Below are 17,978 nucleotides of genomic sequence, written 5' to 3'. Positions count from 1 at the left end.
TTTCATATTAAACGAGGCAAGGACGCGCTGCTTCCTGGAGTTTCTAAATCATGTGACAAATGCAACATGACCAACCACTCTACAAGGCAGTGTCGTTCTCATCTCACATGCTCTTTTTGCAACAACAAGGGCCACACTATTGACTACTGCAGGAAAAAGAAAAGGGCAGTTGATGCAGGAAATTCAGGCAGCCATATCAACCTTGCTGATACAGGAACAAACGATTCTGGAAATTTTTCCCTCTCGCATACAGAATACCAACAAGTCATGGCTCTCCTCAATCGACTGCAGCCTCCTTCCTCCGGTCAACAACAGCAGCCGAACAGATCCATATATAACTCCGCTGCTCATCACGTCGGTAATCCCTCAGCTTTTACTCACTTTTCAGGTAATCTCAGCACACACTCGAACACTTTAGTTCGTACTTCATGGATACTTGATAGCGGTGCTAGCGACCATATTACTTACACTACAAATTTTTTTGATTCTTATAAAATTGCACCTGATCATTTTGTGCATCTTCCAGATGGTACATCATACAAAGTTTCCCACATAGGATCCATATCTTTTATGCCTAATCTCCATCTTACTCATGTGCTATGTGTTCCTGACTTTGCTGTGAATTTAATCTCTATTAGTAAACTGCTTCACGACACCTTTTATGCAACAGTTTTCTTGAAAAATTTATGTATCATTCAGGACCTGCGCATGGGGAAGACGATTGGGACGGGGTATGAGAAAGATGGCTTGTTCTTCTTGCACACCAAACCGCCAACCGTTCTTTGCAACACATCCACATCGGACACTTTATGGCATCAACGCGTCGGTCATCCATCTCATCAAATAGCTTCTTTAATTTCAGTTTTTAAGAATAAAAGTGTTATTGAGAATACTTGTTTAATTTGTCCTTTAGCCAAACAAACTCGGAATTCTTTTCCAATTCATACTACTACTAGTTTATCTTGTTTTGATCTTATTCACATGGATATTTGGGGAGGCTACCACGTTCCTTGTTTGAATGGAGCTCGCTATTTCCTCACCATTGTGGATGATCACTCTAAGTTTACTTGGATTTTTCTTATGAAAAACAAAGCGGAGGCACGCCCTCTTATTATTCATTTTGTTCAACTCATTGAAAATCAATTTTCTAAACGCATAAAAATTGTCCGTAGTGATAATGGTCCCGAATTTAAATGTTATGATTTTTACTCTTCTAAAGGTATTTTACATCAAACTAGCTGTATAAATACACCTCAACAAAACGGTGTTGCCGAGCGCAAACACCGCCATTTATTGAATGTAGCTCGTGCACTCCTTTTTCAATCTCGCTTACCTAAGATTTTTTGGGGTGATGCCATCCTTACTGCTACCTATTTAATAAACCGTTTACCTAGCCGTCATTTACAAAACAAAACGCCTTTTGAAATACTTTTTCATAAACCACCTCTTTATCATCATTTGCGTGTTTTTGGTTGTCGTTGTTTTGTATCTACACACCCTCTACGCCCGAGCAAATTCGATGCTCGCTCCGTCGAATGTGTTTTTCTTGGATACCCACCTGGTACTAAGGGTTATAAGGTTTACAATCTTGATAATAAAAAAATTTTAATCTCTCGAGATATAATTTTTCATGAAACTGAATTTCCGTTTGCAAATCAAAATTTTGACACGACTCATAGCAACGACTTTCCTCTACCTACTTTTCAACCCACCACAACCATTTATGATGATCAGCTGCCACTCCCACAATCATCCATACAGCTGCCAATACCGACGGTTCCCACTACTACACAACCATTCCAAACATACCAGCGACGAACATCACAACCGCCAATACCACCAGCCCCTACCATTACGCAAACAGAACAAACAGATCAACAACTAACGGCACCCACCACCACCCCTCGACGCAGCTCTCGTGCAACCCAACCGTCCAAAATTCTACACGACTTCCATGTTGAGGTTACTCTACCCTCTCGTTCCTCGACCACATCGTCTTCCTCTCATCACATCGCCCCAGGTAAGCCCTCTCCTCTTGCTCATGTATTATCCTACGATAAACTTTCTCCTTCTTATAAACATTTTGTTTCTAACATTATGCTTGAGACGGAACCAAGAACTTTTACGCAGGCTAATCGTTCCCACATATGGAGGGATGCCATGGCCAAAGAACTTAAAGCTCTCGAGGACAACAAAACATGGAGTCTTGTTTCGCTACCACCCGATAAACATCCCATTGGTTGTAAATGGGTGTACAAAATCAAATACAATCCTGACGGGTCTATCGAACGACACAAGGCCCGACTTGTTGCTAAAGGATACAATCAAATTGAGGGCATCGATTATCGTGAGACTTTTGCTCCTGTGGCCAAATTAACAACTGTTCGTGTCCTTATTAGTATGGCTGCCATCCATGGCTGGCCCTTGCACCAACTCGACGTCAACAATGCCTTTCTCAATGGGGACTTGATGGAGGACGTCTACATGCGGCTGCCCCCAGGTTTCCATGCTAAAGGTGAGACTCGGGTTTGCAAACTTCACAAATCTTTATACGGACTTAAACAAGCATCTCGCCAATGGTTCGTTAAACTCACTAGTGCCCTCACACAAGCCGGTTTTCATCACTCTTGGGCTGACTATTCTCTATTTGTTCGACAACATAAAGGTACGTTCACTGCTTTACTTATTTATGTTGATGATGTTATCATTACTGGTACTAACTTACAGGTTATTGAAGACATCAAACTTTTCCTTGCATCCAAATTCAAGCTAAAAGACATGGGACCTCTTAAATATTTTCTTGGACTCGAAGTTGCACGATCCAAGAACGGCATTGCCCTATGCCAACGTAAGTATGCCCTTGAGATCCTCGATGACAGTGGCTTTCTTGGAGCCAAATCGGCCACTGTCCCTCTAGAGCAAAACCTGTCACTTGGAGCCGCCGATGGAGAGGCTCTTCTCGATCCTTCCATTTACCGTCGATTGGTGGGTCGCCTTATTTACCTCACCATCACACGTCCGGATCTCGTATATGCTGTGCACATCCTTAGTCAATTCATGGCTGCCCCACGTCAGCCCCACCTAGACGCTGCTCACCAAGTTCTTCGATACATCAAAGGGTCTCCGGGACAAGGTATTTTCTTGCCTGCAACTGGTCGCCTCCACTTAACTGCCTATTGTGATGCAGATTGGGCACGATGTCGAGACACACGGAGATCTACCACTGGTTATATTGTTTTCCTTGGAGGGGCTCCCGTCTTATGGAAAACAAAGAAGCAAGACACAGTCTCACGCTCTAGTGCAGAAGCTGAGTATCGCTCCATGGCATCTACTTGTTGTGAACTCACTTGGCTACGTACCCTCCTCAACGATCTTCAAGTTCCACATTCAGAAGCTGCCACCTTGTTTTGTGACAACAAATCTGCGATACACATAGCTTCCAACCCCGTTTTTCATGAACGTACTAAACATATCGAAATTGATTGCCATGTTGTCCGGGAAAAAGTTCAACAAGGCCACATCCGAACTTCCCATGTTGGATCCAAGGAGCAGCCTGCTGACCTCTTTACCAAGCCTCTTGGTCCGAATCTGTTCAAGTCACTTCTATCCAAGTTGAGTGTCATTAATCTACACTCCACTTGAAGGGGGAGTATTGGAATTATTCTAATATCTGATGTATCTTCCTAATATGGTTATTATGTAATATCATTATTTTCTTTCCTAGTTTAGTTGTTTAGGAAATAACTAGTTTATAGCCTTAATGTTCTCTTTTATTCATTACCGTTGTATTTTCTCTATTTAAGACTCATGTCTTATTCTTTTTGTAATTATATTTTACAGAAATATAATCAGCCTTCTTAGGTTTCTTCAGATGTTCTCTCAACTGCGATGGTAATGGTTGATAGCGTTATGTCCCACCTTAACCACCAGGGCTGCAAACCACAAACTAATTAAGAGTTTGAGTGATGCCAAATCTTTATCATGTGTTTTACTTTCATAATTATAATTTATATTTGTTTTTAAATTGTATTTTTATTTCAATAAAATTAATTATCTCATCATTTTTCGGTCTAATAAAATTTGTATTTGTATTTGTATTTTTATTTCAATCAAATTAACATAAAAAAAATTAACCAGAATTTTAAAAATATGAAATTAAACAGAAAAATTAGTTGGTTAATTTAGTTGATTTGGTTTGACCAATAAAAATATAAAGAATATTATTAAAAATAAAAAGTAAAAAATATTTGATTAATTCAGCTAATCGAATTATTAAATTTTTTAATAATAACAAAATTTAGAAAAAATTATTCATCAAACCAATCAAACTATTGAATTAATCGAAATTTTGTAACCGAATTAATAAACATAGATCTATTAATTTGGTTATCAAACAATTTGCTCACCTTTGAGAGGAGGAGTATATCCTTTAAATATAATGTTGTTTTATCAATTATTATTTAAATGCCGTGTCTTACATATTTGTCATCAATGCCACATAGATTAATTTTAATGAGAAAATTGAAAAAACTTTAGCATGAATTAAAATTTAAACTTTTAGTATCAAAATGAAATATAAAGTTAAACTTGGTTTCGAATTGAATACAAAGACATTGCCTGCTTCCATTTATTTGTATGGACACTTTTCATGAGCATTTTTTTAATTTATAAAGATGACAAGAATGCAAAACTACTACAGCATTGAAATGAGAAGAAAAGGATAAAAATGCATCTTACCGAATTATGCATGAGATTTGTAGCAGCTATTCGCGCAACAATAAGGAGCAAACTCAAAGCAATTATGAGACCGTTGAAAATAAGACCCGATAGAATGAGGCCAGACAAATCCATTGCACCCGAGATCAATAAAAAAAGTGTTATAAAACCATAACAAGAATATATATTTCCTGTGTCTGATTTTATTTTTATTCTTGAGCATATAGGCCTATTTAAACAAGAAAGTGAGGTCAAGCACAGCCTCAATCTGATCTCGTTCATAGGTAGTTTCTTTCAATCTAATTAGGTATTTTATTTCTTCCTCCCCGACTAGTCTAGCAAACAAAAGTAGGCTCCATCTATTTACACTCCCACATAATTTTGGTGCACTTTTTTGGGTCCACATTTGATAACCAAACCGCCGACTATCTCTCTCATTGGTTTAGTATTGAGATGATAAAAGAATAAAGGAATTCACCCCCTCAACTTGGCACAAAAGATTAAGATGGTTCAAACTCGTCAAATCGGATCAAATACACCCCTCCTCGACTCTTGCCCACTCTCACACCACGTTTGAAACACATTTTCTATAAAAAAAACATGCTAAAAAATCTAAAATAATTCTTAATATTTTTCAAATCATTATTTCAAAAAAAAATCCTATAATTTCTAAAAACATTATATTAAATATTTTTTAAAAAAAAAATAGGAATTTTATTATACTTTTTTTATCCCTCTATCTACCAGAAACTGATGCCCCCGTCCGAAAAGGAGTTGTGCTCCTCCTCGCCAGAGAAGGAGCAGATCTCCTTCTCATGAGAAGGAACAAATCTAGTCCTTCTCAGATAAGAAGGCTGCTCATCCTCGCCTAAGAAGGAGCAGTTGCTCCTTCTCCGGCAAGGAGGAGCACCGCTCCTTCTCGGACGAAAGCGGGTCTACGGTAGGTGTCGGAGTCGGCAGAGTTTTTTGTTTTAATTATAACATTAAACTCTATTTATAATATATATTAAAATATGAAATATTGATTTGAAGTTTTTTCAAATAAAAAAAAGGTCAATTTGATGTTTGAGGGTGCAATTAAAAGTAAAAGATGTAAATTTAAATACAATTGACAATTTTACAACGCGAAAGAAAAATTGAAAAAGAGCTAAAGGTGAGGTTTTTTTTGGATTTTACTATTCGCCGCCCTAAATTACTATCCATCGCCCTAAAAAATTATCATTTTACCTTTTAGTAAAAAAAAATCTTAACAAACAAAAAACATGCTTTCAAATAGATTCGAATAACCCGATTAAAATGATGGATAACGCTCACGAATATCCACCATTCGAAATTAGCGTACTCGAGTTTTCCGAGGTAAAATTTCTATTTTATGTTGTTTTTTAAAAAAAATTTAATTTTTTTTAATAGGTCATTGTCCTAGGATGGAGATGGCCTTATGCCATCGCCATCCCAGGGGTGAAGGCCTTTGTGGGCCATCGCCATTTGTTGGCGATAGCCCAAAGGGATTATTATCCCTCAGTCAATTTCGTCCCTGAGGGACAATATTATTTTTTTAATTTTTTTAATTAATTAATTAAATATCATTTAATTAATTAAATTTTATTAGTTATAGGTTAATTAAATTAAATTTTAGTAGTGCTAGTTTAGGTTTTAGGATATCCGTTTAGTTATAAATTTTATTATTTTTAATTCGATTAAATTAAATTCGTTAATCGTTTAGTTAATTAAATTTTATTTTTTAGTGTTTTTAATTTGAGTTTAGGGTTTAGATTAAATTTAAGTATTTTTATTAGCGAATTTTATTATTCATGTGCTTAATTTTATTTTATTATTGTAATTTCATTTAACTTGGGTAATTTAATTTTATTTCCTGAAAATTATTACAATTGTTGATATTAGTTATTTACGTTTTGTAGGTTCATATATAATATTTTGACAGTGACGGTATCGATTACAGTGGACAGTTTTTTTGTGAAAACGGGTTTGAAAGTGATGCTGAAGCAATTATCTGGACAAAAAAAATTGCTATACGGATTAGGTTTGAGCTGGTTGTTTCGTCTCACGAGAACGGGTTCGTAAAACTTCTGAGATGTTGTCGTGGTGAGAGGTACAGAGGATCGCCCACAGATTCAAATTCTTTTTCACGGAAGAATACGAAGACGAAGGCGTGCAAATGCTCTTTCAGGATTGTGGTGAAATTGATTAAGGGCGCATGGACTATTCTTGCGAAGCCTGGGAGTTCGAGTATGCACAACCATGCGTTAGCTGTGTATCCGGAGGGAAACCGTCATATGAGTGGATTGAGTGCTGCGGCCAAACAGATAGTGCGGGATATGAGTGCGGCACAAGTTAAGCCGTGTGCTATTTTGGCAGTTGTTCAAGAAAAACTTCCATCTGACAACCCTACAAGAATGCAGGTTTACAATTACCGAGATAATTTTAGGAAATCCAGCTTTGAGGATAGAGATGTGGTATGTCAGTTTTTTCATTTGCCTCTGACGCACAATTATTTACACTGGACGCTTGCTGAAGAGAGCACAGATGTGCTGACCCACCTTTTCATGTCGCATCGTGACTCTGTGAGGTTAGTCCGAACTTATCCCTGAGTGATCAATATGGACTCCACGTACAAGACCAACAAGCACCACATACCTTTCTTTGAGATTATTGGCATGACTCCTTCCAATAAGAACTTCTTAATTGCATATACAATTATAAAGGATGAGACTGAGGGGAGCTACAGATCGTCACGTCACTAAAATTACTATTACAATAATTAACATAAATATACTATTGTATCATTATTGTTAAATTAATACATAATTGAATTTTATTTACCTGATGACGATTCACCAACAAACCGTCCATCTTTCCTCTTTCTCCGTCGAGTAATGACGTATGGTTCTAAACTCTCGTCCTCAGAACTCGGAAAATCAGCATCCTCTATTCAATCATCCTTATCTGATCATCATGAATCAGATCATCCCATAACGTCCCACTAGCCCTTTGCAACAGCACGAGTCCGCGTTCGTTGTCGTCGGACTGAGGCGCTCACAGCACGCTTTCAGACATGTCGCGCTCTCGACTCCTCCATATCCAAGTCATCTAACACAGTCTTTCCCATGCCACCCATACCAGGTCCTTTTTTGCAATTATTAATTAAATATATATTAATTAAATTACACTATTAAAATTAAGCAAATAAAATTAAATTTACTACATGAATAATAAAATTCATCTAGTTAAAGAATTATATTCATAAACCCTAAAATAAGAATATTTAAATTTAATTAGCCCATACAATTAAATTAACTAAACCCTAAACACTAATTGAAAACCCTAAATAATAAAATTTAATTAACTAAAGGATTATATCCTAAAACCTAAAATAGCACTACTAAAATTTAATTTATTTGAATTAACCTATAACTAATAAAATTTAATTAATTAAAAGGATATTTAATTAACTTAATTTAATTATTTATGTAATTAATTTTTTTAAAAAAATAAATAATATTGTCTCTCAGAGACGTTTATCGTCCCTCAGGAGGGACGAAATTGCATAGGGCTATCGCCCTATTTTGGCCATAAGATGGTGATGGCCCATTAAAAAAAATAAAAAAAATTAAAAAAAATTAAAAAAAATAAAAACCGTAAAAAACGAAAACCGATCACTTACCGGAGGTTTCCGTCCTCTATCTCTGGTCGATTCCGACATTTTTATTGTAAATTCGTTCAGATATTCGTCGGGTTTTTAGTTGAACTGAGAGGATTGTTTTTTTTTAAAAAAAAAAAAATGAAAATGGCTTAGGGGTATTATGGTAAAAAATTGGACGGTGTGCAGTAATTTAGAGCGGTAAATAGTAGTCCACTTTTTTTTTGAGACATTAACCTAAGAAAAACAACTTCCTAATTGATTTATATTTTAGGGTTAATTCCAATAAAATACCAAACGTTTGAGAATTTTGTCAGTTATAACCAAACCTTTCAAAATTGTCTAGTTTAGCCAATTTTGGGATATTTAGAACCTTTTTTTAACCATTTGCGAAAAAAATCGAAATTTTTATCATTCGTGAATGGGCTAAACTAGCCGCTTTTGATTGATATGGAATATTTGATACATTTTTTAGCATAATCAATCAAAATCAGCTAGTTTAGCCCATTAACAAATGATATTTTTTTTGACTTTTTTCGCGAATGGCTAAAAAAGGTTCTAAATATCCAAAAATGGCTAAACTAGACAATTTTAAAAGGTTTGGCTATAACTGACAAAACTCGCAAACGTTTGGTATTTTATTGAGATTAACCCTATATTTTATTTTATTAAGACAAACCAGTAGAAAAACTAAGTGGAAATGGGTTAATGACGCTAATCACAGGCAAACAAGACCATAACAATAATAACAATACAGCCAGGCAAGCTTGCAGGCAGGCAGGTTTATATTCGATTCAAAATATTTGCCAAGTCTCATTTTCCCAGATCTTGTTCCCGCTCCAAACCCTAAATCGATCTGCTGCTAATCACTAATACAATCAGGTATCTCTCTGCTCTTTCCCTTGTTTTTCTCTTAATTTGTTTTCATTTGTTCCAGTCAATGGATCCACCTACAATTCTTCATTTCCGAATAATTATTGTTTATATGGGCTAAAATCACTGATCAATTTGGCATTCTATGCTTGTCATTGTCAATTTGATATATGCGTGCACTAGAAGCTTACAAGCGTTTACCTCTGTTTCAACTCTGTTTATACAATTCGAGATAACTTTAGCTTGTTTTAGACTATAATCAGCTCATTTTCAATGTTACTCTGCAAATGTGATTTGTGTAGCTTTACCTGTCAGTTTTTACAGTGCTTTTAGATATAACTCTCCTAGTTTTGTCACTGGCATGTGTATTGTAGCTCTTATTTAGGTAGCTAATTTACTTCACTTGGTGAATTACTGACTGGCATTATGATTATTACTATTATGATGATGATGTGATTGTTTTACTTACTGGTAGCAGATTCAGTACAGCGTGGCAAGATGCAACGGAATCCAGTGACAATTGAGGAACAGCTCATTTTCAAAGCAATTAAAGAAGAATGTCCATGGGAGAATCTCCCTAAAAGGCTCCAAGCGACTCTTACTTCTAAAGAGGAGTGGCATAGAAGGTTAGATTAGCTTCTTATCCTTATCTTGTTTCAAGCAGCATTTCTTCTAAGGATATTTTTTTTGGATTAGGAGTTTTGCTTGTTTGCGCTAGATGTAGTAATATTTCTTATGCTATTTATGCCAGTAAGGTTAGGGTTAGGGAAATGTTATTCTGTTATCATCTGCTAAAATCATAATAGCTTACGATTGTATTCATAGCTGCAAGTCATTGTGCTAAATTTTGGAGGTTGCAAAAGACAATATCTTCTTCTTCATATGCAGAAATCTTTCCAGAACACTAATTCTTGTTATAGTTAAACTTGCACTTTCAGATAGCTATGATCCTAGAATCTAGTTCGTCTCTAACCAAGCCACACTTTTTCTTTATATACTTATAATCACTTCAGTTGGTTTTTGCCTCTTTTACTTTTCCTTATTCCCTTTATTTTGTTATTGATGTTTCTTCTTTCCCACTTTGTCCTTTGCTTGATGGGTGACCTTATGCAGGATAGTTGAACATTGTATAAAGAAAAGGCTTCAATGGAACACCTGTTTTGCTCGGAAAGTATGTAAAGAAGGTGAATATTATGAAGACATGATGCGTTACTTGCGAAAGAATTTGGCGGTGCGTGTTGTCTAGAAGTATTAAACAATTATCCATACAAATATGTCCTGCTCTGATTAAATGGTTTTCTTGTTGCTACAAGCCTATCTGTTATAAGTCACTTAAACTGATCATGTATTTCTTCTTTGTGATAATTAACCAGAGAATAGTTGATGTTTCTCTAAGCATCTATACCTTTCTTTTGCAAAGGGAAAGTGTTGTCAAATATTCTCGTTTAATTGTAAAAAGTTTGTCTTTTTTACACCAAATTTTATCACACAAACAAGGACGGAAAAAGAAATTTATTGAAAAACTACTATATGAGTCCCTATATTTTAGAAAATAGTGATTCGGCCCCTCCAAAAAATGAAAGATTTGTGGTTTGGCCCATAGTAGATTTTTTCTAGCTCTGTCCTTGCTCACAGATTATTTGGATTTGTTTGTCATGTACCATAGCAGTTTCAAAAGCAACATGCTTTCATATGTTGTCGCAATTTGATTTCTCATTTTTTGCTTTAAGTTATTTATGCAATATATTTATTATTTCTTTTACTTGCAGCTGTTCCCATATCACCTCTCAGAGTATGTTTGCCGTGTGATGAGAGTATCGCCTTTCAGATATTACTGTGATATGATATTTGAGGTCATGAAAAATGGTAATGGGATATTATCTTTCATAAAATCCACATGGCCTATTATTGATTGACCCAAAATGAGAAATCATTGTTTAAAAAAAAAAAAAAACTAGTGCAACTGCTTACACAACCAGAACTAGAAACAAAGCTACATCAAAAAAAATCTGCATCAAATAAAATAGTACGATCGGAATATTGGAAATATAACTGCTTTCCTCGACCAATATATTCTTACTCATGCTAGCCTATTCATTCTCATGTATTTGACATTTCGAGTCTTATTTGTTCTCATATATTTTTCACTGTTTACAGAGCAACCTTATGACAGCATCCCAAATTTTAGTGCTGCTGATGCCTTGCGGCTTACTGGGATAGGAAGAAATGAGTTTATTGATATCATGAACAAGTGCAGATCTAAGGTACTGGATCAGATGATCTAGATCAGATGGTATCCCTTACAGATTCATGCGTTTGTATTTGTATGCAAGCATGCATGTATATATGCAAATATTTATTTGTTTTACTACAACTGTATTAATAGTTGTGCTTGAACTCTTAATACATTGGATAACAGAACATCTCTTAACTTAGTTGCGACACTTGAAGAGAAAATCAAACTCCAAGTTTTTCTTTCTCCAGTATATTGTGTTTGTAGTGCTAGGCAGAGACTAACCCCTTCCTAAAAGGCTTTTTATATGAGCATGCTTTTTTCCTTTTTAGGAAACATAGTAAGAAGCTTCATGATTTTAATTGGCAGTTTGCTGTAAATGCGTCCCATTACTTGCGCAGCATAAGTCTTTTCATCATCTTTGTATTTATGAGTTGCTTATGTACTTTTAGCCCTTTGAAAGTGGTAATTTTCCTTGTCTACATGAATCTTGCATTTAAAAAGTTTTGCAAAAGAAAGAAATTTATAAATAGGTCATTATCTTGAGATGCCTTATCTGGTTAATTTTTTTACTGTATTCTGGAATCATCATTTTTCTATTAAATTGAAACAAGATTTATTATAGGGTTTTTGTTCTACCTATGATTTGCTTATGTTGCGTTGTTCAGAAAATTATGTGGAAGCTGAACAAGTCAATTGCAAGAGAACTTTTACCTACACAGCCTGTCGATTTTACAATTGAACCGTGGTGGGGAGTCTGTCTTGTCAACTTCACCCTGGAAGAATTTAAGGTGAGAACCGTTCATTCTTTTCTTTTATGAATTTAGCGTGTGTCGGTGATTTCATTTGCAATTCTTGCTCCATTATTGGACATCTGTATATGTATGTTTGTATACTAATGCTTAATGGTCAAGCTTTGGGGGGCTACTGCCGGCAACTTTTTATTATCTCTTGCAACATTTCCAGAAACTCTCAGAAGAAGAAATGGCAACAATAGATAAAATTTGTAAGGAGGAGGCTAATGCGTATATCCTATTTGATCCTGACATTGTTAAAGGTCTATTTAAACGAGGATTAATCTACTTTGACGTGCCTGTCTACCCTGATGATCGTTTTAAAGGTAAGTTCTCTGTGTAATTTGTATGAGATTAATCTTTCTAGGTTTATTTTGGTGTTTATAATATTCATTGCAAATCTAATAAATTGTGTGCCATATGTGTGTTTGAAAAGTTGCTTTAAGAAATTGTCAATTCTTTTTAAAGAGTAGATATAGGTAAGAGATGGAGAAATATGCCTAAGTTAACTTGGAGTAGAGTGATTGAAGATGATTTAAAGGTCTTAAACCTTTTTTGAATATGTGGCACAAAATCATGCGGTTTGATATAGAAGAATTCATATAGCAGGCCCAATTAACTTGGAATTAAAGCTGAGTTGGGTTGAGTTGATTTTAAACATGAACCAAACATAGGAATCCCATATAATGGTTATTGGTCATGATATTTGAAGTTCTTTTAATCTTACTCTAAATTTCCTTTTTGATTCCCAAACTCTAATTTTTATTTTTTTGTGGTTCAGTTTCCAGACTTGAAGGGTTTGTTTCAAATAGGGATCAGTCTTATGAAGATCCTATTGAGGAGTAAGGCAGTTATTATCATTGATACCCTACTCACTAGCTGTTAAATTAATATCATTATGATTGTGAACCCATTTTTCAGGTTACTCTATGCAGTTTTCGTTGTTTCTAGTGAGAATGCCACTGTTGATGAACTGGCAACAACGCTGCAGGCTCACCTTTCTCAGCTGCAAGCTGCTGCATCCTTCGCTTGTCGACTGGGATGGGCAGTGAAATTGATTGACCCAGGATCCATTCTTCAAGATACAAGCATACCTGGCTCTCCTAAAAATTCTATCGGTGATGATGAGGATGCTGCTCGCGCTAGTATAAGTTCAGTAAATATGTCTACTGATGGTGAGGCACTGCAAGGTGATCCACGTTCTAGCCATGCTCGTGTTGCTTTTATAGTAGACGCTACTATAACATCCTATCTTATGATGGGATCTGTTTCACCAGGTACCTTTTTACCTCCTTTTTACCTTTCTTTGGCAGAGAGTTAAAAATAATAGCATACTGGCCTTGCTGGCAGAGTTAGCAGTTTTTAATTAGTAATGCAAGTTCAAGTGGAGTTATCTTTAGTTAGAGATAAAACAAATTGACGCATATTCTAGAGGAAGAAAAACTTAAAGTAGTTTTTGATACGGGACATAAATTGTTGGGCATTTATTTCATGTTTACAGCAAGGCATTTGGTCCATCTTTATCTTGTTTAATTTAATTCGCGAGTGTTGCTTCTTGTGTTTTGCAGGCTTGAAATCTCATGCTGTAACATTGTACGAGGCGGGGAAGTTAGGTCATGCTAGCATAGCGGACCTTTGCAAGGATTTGGGTACATTAGAGGGAGCAAAATTTGAGGGAGAATTGCAGGAATTTGCAAATCATGCCTTTAGCCTCCGCTGTGTCCTGGAGTGCTTGCTGTCAGGTGGGATTGCTATTGATGAACAAGTGGAAGAAGTATGTAATAAGACGGCTACTCCTTTGATTGCTGAAATCTCATTGACTGATAAATCTGAACGGTCTGGTGCCAATGAAGCTGAAGTGGACATTGATTATTCCACTAATTTAGCCGAGCTTGTTTCTGGAGGTATTGGTGATGAAACATTTGTTTTATCTGAAGACGGTAATACCTTAAGTGAGGTCACTAAGTTGGACCAGAATGCCCTGAATGATGAGAGACTTGTTCCTGTTGAAGGGTCTGATGTTGGAAGAGAAACTCTAAGGAGAAGGAAATATCGTGTTGATATTCTCCGTTGCGAAAGCTTGGCTGCTCTGGCTCCAGAAACTTTGGATAGGCTATTTCTTCGCGATTATGATATTGTTGCATCTATAGTTCCACTTCCTCATTCAGCAGTTCTTCCTGGACCAAGAGGTCCCATCCATTTTGGCCCCCCTTCTCATTCTTCCTTAACACCGTGGATGAAATTAGTGCTTTACTCAACTGTTGGCAATGGGCCTTTGTCAGTTGTTCTGATGAAAGGACAATGCTTACGCTTGCTTCCTGCACCATTGGCTGGTTGTGAAAAAGCCCTCATATGGTCTTGGGATGGTTCAACAATTGGAGGGTTGGGAGGCAAGTTTGAAGGAAATTTGGTTAAGGGGGGTGTGCTTTTACATTGTCTAAATTCACTTCTTAAATACTCAGCTGTCTTGGTGCAGCCCTTCAGTAGGTATGACCTTGATAAATCTGGAAGAGTCATTACGATGGATATACCATTGCCTCTTAACAACTATGATGGTTCAATTGCTCGCCTAGAGAATGAACAGGTTCTTTCGGAGGAAGAAAGTTTAAAACTTAACTATGTATTAACTCAGATGACAAAGAAACTGGGATTGTCAACAATTGGTTATGTTCGCATGTTAAAACTTTTTAATGAGAAAGAATCAGACCACTTTGCGCCTGATGAAGAGAAATATGAGTGGGTACCATTAAGTGTTGAATTTGGGATGCCCCTTTTTAGCCCAAAGTTATGCAATAATATATGTAAAAGAGTTGTGTCGTCACAGTTTCTTCAGTTTGAATCTTTTGATGGACATCATGAGACAATGCAAGGCATACGGAAAAAGTTGCGCGATGTTTGTGCAGAGTATCATTCAACAGGTCCTGCTGCCAAACTTCTTTATCAGAAAGAGCAATCAAAGGACCCATCTCGACATCTTATGAACTATGCCAGTGGAAGATGGAATCCCCTTTTGGATCCATCTTCTCCCATCTTAGGAGCCTTGAGTGAGCATCAGAGACTGAAACTTACTAACCGACAGCGTTGCCGGACTGAAGTTTTGAGTTTTGATGGAAGCATTCTAAGGTCTCTATCTCTATATATATATCAATTTAGTATGCTTAAATCTTCTCATCTTACTAACAGATAATTTGCAATCAACTATCTTGTGACAGTAAATTTGCATAATCTAAACATAGTGCATATTGGGGCCAAAAAAGGGTCGCATAGTAGTTAGTTAATAATAAGCTTCAATTTCTACCACTTTGCCCTCAGGGATACTGTTTTGATTGTGTGAAAAATGATTGAAATATTACTAGGTGTTTTTTAAATCATATATATGGATGATAGTGTTATTTAATTACTATTTATGAGGACTAATCTGCATATTTTTCTTTTCTGTTGTTTTGGCATATTTATTTGTTTATGTTTTGAGAATATATGCTTCAGAGAACCTATGTCACTAAAATATCAATATGGTGCAGATCATATGCCTTAACTCCAGTGTATGAGGCTGCCACAAGGCCTATTGAAGAAACGCCAATGGTGAACACTACAAAAGATGATCATGATGAAGCTGACAGTAAAGAAGTGACTCTTCCTGGTGTAAACCTTATTTTTGACGGTGCAGAATTACACCCATTTGATATAGGTGCTTGCTTACAGGCTCGGCAACCAATTTCCTTAATTGCAGAGGCCGCGGCAGCCTCAGCTTCTGCTGCAATCAAATAGAGGTCTTTTGGCATTACTTTTACTTGGCTGAGGTAGATAGAAGAATTTGTTCATACACAACAAATGAAGTATTGAAACATTAATCTTCCTTGTGAGATTTGCTTGGTTCACTTGTTGCATCTTTGAGATTGTTTCTATGCATAGGCTCAGGCTTATATCTAAGGTTAGTTTCTTTTTCTTCTTTTGCTGAAGTGATTTACAAGTTCAATAGTTAATTCATATGAACCGCCTTGAGTTCTTTTGGATAAATGCCATTGCTTTTAAGAACCCATAAGAAAGAGAGCGCTCGACTCACATGTTCTCCAAAATGAGATCAGAACTGGTGAACCTTGAATTTTCTTTGGGTTGGCTTATTGACGTGTTCCTCAGACAAGGATGAAGTAGTTTTTTTTTCTGTATACACTTGAAGCTATATGTTATTTGTGAAGCTAATGTAGACAGAAGAATCTATTTTCCTTCTTTCTGGGCATTTTGTTACTTTGGCAACTGGTTTTTTTCTTTGCTGAAGTTTTGTCATTGGCTTATTGCTATTAGAACGTTAGTCTTTGGAAGCAACGTCTTATAGGTGAAACGTGAAAATCTGTTTTTTGGCATTCATATTCGTGGTTCTGTTATATTCAATTATGAATGTGGATTGCTTGGCTATGTTTTTTGAGCTCATATCAGTTCACTTGCAGAAGAAAAGTTATCTGCTGCAGATTGCATACAATTGCAAAGACAAAATTATTTTCTAATGCCTAGTTTGGAATAAATCACGTGCTGAGTCAAATTCGTGCAAAACCATAACACTTTTGATATTTTTTTTTATCAAATAATATGATATCCAAAGATGAGATTCAACTAAATAGAAATTCAATTCAACTGAATGCTTTTACTTTTGGAATTATCAATCAAACGACAAGAGTCCAGGCAGCTGGGAAGCCAGTAAAGGACATGAGAAAGCTTCTGAACTGTGTTTTGATGATGTTGGAGCATTGCTCCACTACCACCTTCTGGTTTTCGTAAAACAGCCTCGAAGGGCTTCATTTGCCGTGTCAGTTAAATATAAAAAAAAATCTGAAACAATGCTTTCATATCTAAAGCTGTTTTATGTGCTTTTTTCAATCAGTATGCCTTTGCGCCTTTGGTTTCCTTTTTATTCCACACAGTTGTGAAACTATTTTTTGTATTCATAATATCTTTTATTCCTCTCTTACTCTCCAACTCATTGAGACTGAGATTGTTTATTTTATGTTTGATTATTGCATTTGTTATTTTCCAGCATTACAAAAGCTTTATTGAGCTTCCGTCATAACAAAGTTATAATATTTCGTGGTTTAAATGTAGGTACTACTGTGACTGCTGTCTATGTTCAAGGCCTTGGCTAAACATTATAAATTAGCATGTCGAGTGAAATGGCGTGACAGAGGGAAAGATGGATTCTGAATGCAATTCCATTCACTGCTTGAATGATGTCAGGTCCTGATCTTTGTTCCTTAATTCATAATAAAATGAGCCTCTTTTTGCTGCATTTATATGTAAATATACATCTATATAGAGGGAAACTGCGCCATATACGTGAAATTTTGTATGATTGCGTGTAAAGTTTGATTTGATTTTTTCTGCTAGCATACACATGTAGAAGGGAGAAATTTCAGCAGAAAACAGTGAAAAGGTTTACCAATGGCACTAATGAATTAAATAGTATTTGTTCAATTATAAGCCAAACTCATGCTTTCTATTCGATTTATGTTTATGAGAGCAAATGGAAACTAGGTATAATCAGAAACTTTTTAGTCTTAACCTGTGCCATTATCTTTAAAGCTCTTTGCTCCTATTTGCTTAAGTTATATGTAATTTGTACTATCCTTTTGTGGCTGGTAAGGATGATGAAGATGTAATATTTTGATGGATGCTTATGATTCGGAGGATTTCAATTGAACTCGTGCCGTAGTCT

The 17,978-nt window shown here is 35.9% G+C and overlaps 1 protein-coding gene across 4 annotated transcripts; it reads left to right on the top strand.

Moving 5' to 3' along the window:
• Nucleotides 1-9,054: 9,054 nt before the first annotated feature.
• Nucleotides 9,055-17,737, top strand: LOC126688071 (uncharacterized). Of its 4 annotated transcripts, none has more exons than XM_050382648.2 (12): nt 9,055-9,256; nt 9,726-9,873; nt 10,361-10,478; nt 11,017-11,113; nt 11,405-11,511; nt 12,149-12,271; nt 12,447-12,600; nt 13,056-13,116; nt 13,196-13,551; nt 13,843-15,397; nt 15,796-16,205; nt 17,369-17,737. In XM_050382648.2, exons 2-11 carry the CDS (start codon nt 9,746-9,748, stop codon nt 16,040-16,042), a joined length of 2,946 nt encoding a protein of 981 aa, XP_050238605.1. In that variant the 5' UTR covers nt 9,055-9,256; nt 9,726-9,745; the 3' UTR covers nt 16,043-16,205; nt 17,369-17,737. The 4 variants fall into 4 exon arrangements, with proteins under 4 accessions (XP_050238605.1, XP_050238612.1, XP_050238627.1 ...); XM_050382655.2 differs by having other exon boundaries at nt 9,723-9,873; XM_050382670.1 differs by lacking the exon at nt 9,055-9,256 and having other exon boundaries at nt 9,768-9,873; nt 10,366-10,478.
• The last annotated feature ends 241 nt before the right edge of the window (nt 17,738-17,978 follow it).

Source organism: Mercurialis annua, linkage group LG1-X (genome assembly GCF_937616625.2).
Source record: "Mercurialis annua linkage group LG1-X, ddMerAnnu1.2, whole genome shotgun sequence".
NCBI lineage: Eukaryota > Viridiplantae > Streptophyta > Magnoliopsida > Malpighiales > Euphorbiaceae > Mercurialis > Mercurialis annua.
The sequence above is the reverse complement of the archived record's forward strand: the minus strand, read 5'-3'. Positions and strand labels throughout refer to the sequence as shown.

What these genes read in the sequence shown, in the direction of transcription:
- LOC126688071 (XM_050382648.2), top strand. Translation starts at nt 9,746, where the DNA reads ATGCAACGGAATCCAGTGACAATTGAGGAACAGCTCATTTTCAAAGCA. An exon ending in TGAACAAGTGCAGATCTAAG is followed by an intron (nt 11,512 to 12,148) that starts GTACTGGATCAG and finishes TGCGTTGTTCAG; the next exon opens with AAAATTATGTGGAAGCTGAA. An exon ending in TTTGATGGAAGCATTCTAAG is followed by an intron (nt 15,398 to 15,795) that starts GTCTCTATCTCT and finishes AATATGGTGCAG; the next exon opens with ATCATATGCCTTAACTCCAG.